This window comes from Corvus brachyrhynchos, unplaced genomic scaffold (assembly GCF_000691975.1).
Source record: "Corvus brachyrhynchos isolate BGI_N302 unplaced genomic scaffold, ASM69197v1 scaffold5150, whole genome shotgun sequence".
NCBI classification, from domain to species: Eukaryota; Metazoa; Chordata; class Aves; order Passeriformes; family Corvidae; genus Corvus; species Corvus brachyrhynchos.
This window is the reverse complement of record NW_008235958.1, coordinates 1-478: the sequence shown is the minus strand read 5'-3', so window position 1 is coordinate 478 and position 478 is coordinate 1. Positions and strand designations below refer to the sequence as shown.

At 66.1% G+C, this 478-nt stretch overlaps 1 protein-coding gene across 1 annotated transcript in view; it reads left to right on the top strand.

Moving 5' to 3' along the window:
* LOC103611992 (filamin-A-like) overlaps positions 1–472 on the top strand; it is a gene marked incomplete at both ends in the record, with an annotated part of 4,826 nt that extends 4,354 nt beyond the window's left edge. The window contains one exon of the mRNA XM_008629566.2: positions 252–472. Coding sequence (XP_008627788.2) covers positions 252–472 — 221 coding nt within the window. The remainder of the gene's footprint in view (positions 1–251) is intronic.
* Positions 473–478: the final 6 nt, after the last annotated feature.

Sequence of the window (478 nt, the reverse complement as noted above, 5' to 3'; positions counted from 1 at the left end):
TCCCATTCCAGGGGCCCCAAAGGCTCCCAAAGGGCTCCCAAAGGGCTCCCATTCCAGGGCTCCCATTCTGGGTTCCCATTCCAGGCTCCCATTCCAGTGCTCCCATTCCAGTGCTCCCATTCCAGTGCTCCCATTCCAGTGGCCCCAAAGGGCTCCTTCATGGGGCCCCCAAGGGGTTCCCGTTGCAGCTGTCCCCAAATTCACCCCGTTTGGGCTTTCCCGCTGCGGTCGCTGACCCCGCCGTCCCCCAGGTCCCGGGCTGGGCCCCACCATCCAGCTGGGCGAGCAGACCCTGATCACGGTGGACGCCAAGGCGGCCGGCAAGGGCAAGGTCACGTGCTCCGTGTGCACCCCCGACGGCTCCGAGGTGGACGTGGACGTGGTGGAGAACCCCGACGGCACCTTCGACATCTTCTACACGGCCCCGCAGCCCGGGAAGTACGTGATCTGTGTTCGGTTCGGGGGCGAGCACATCCCC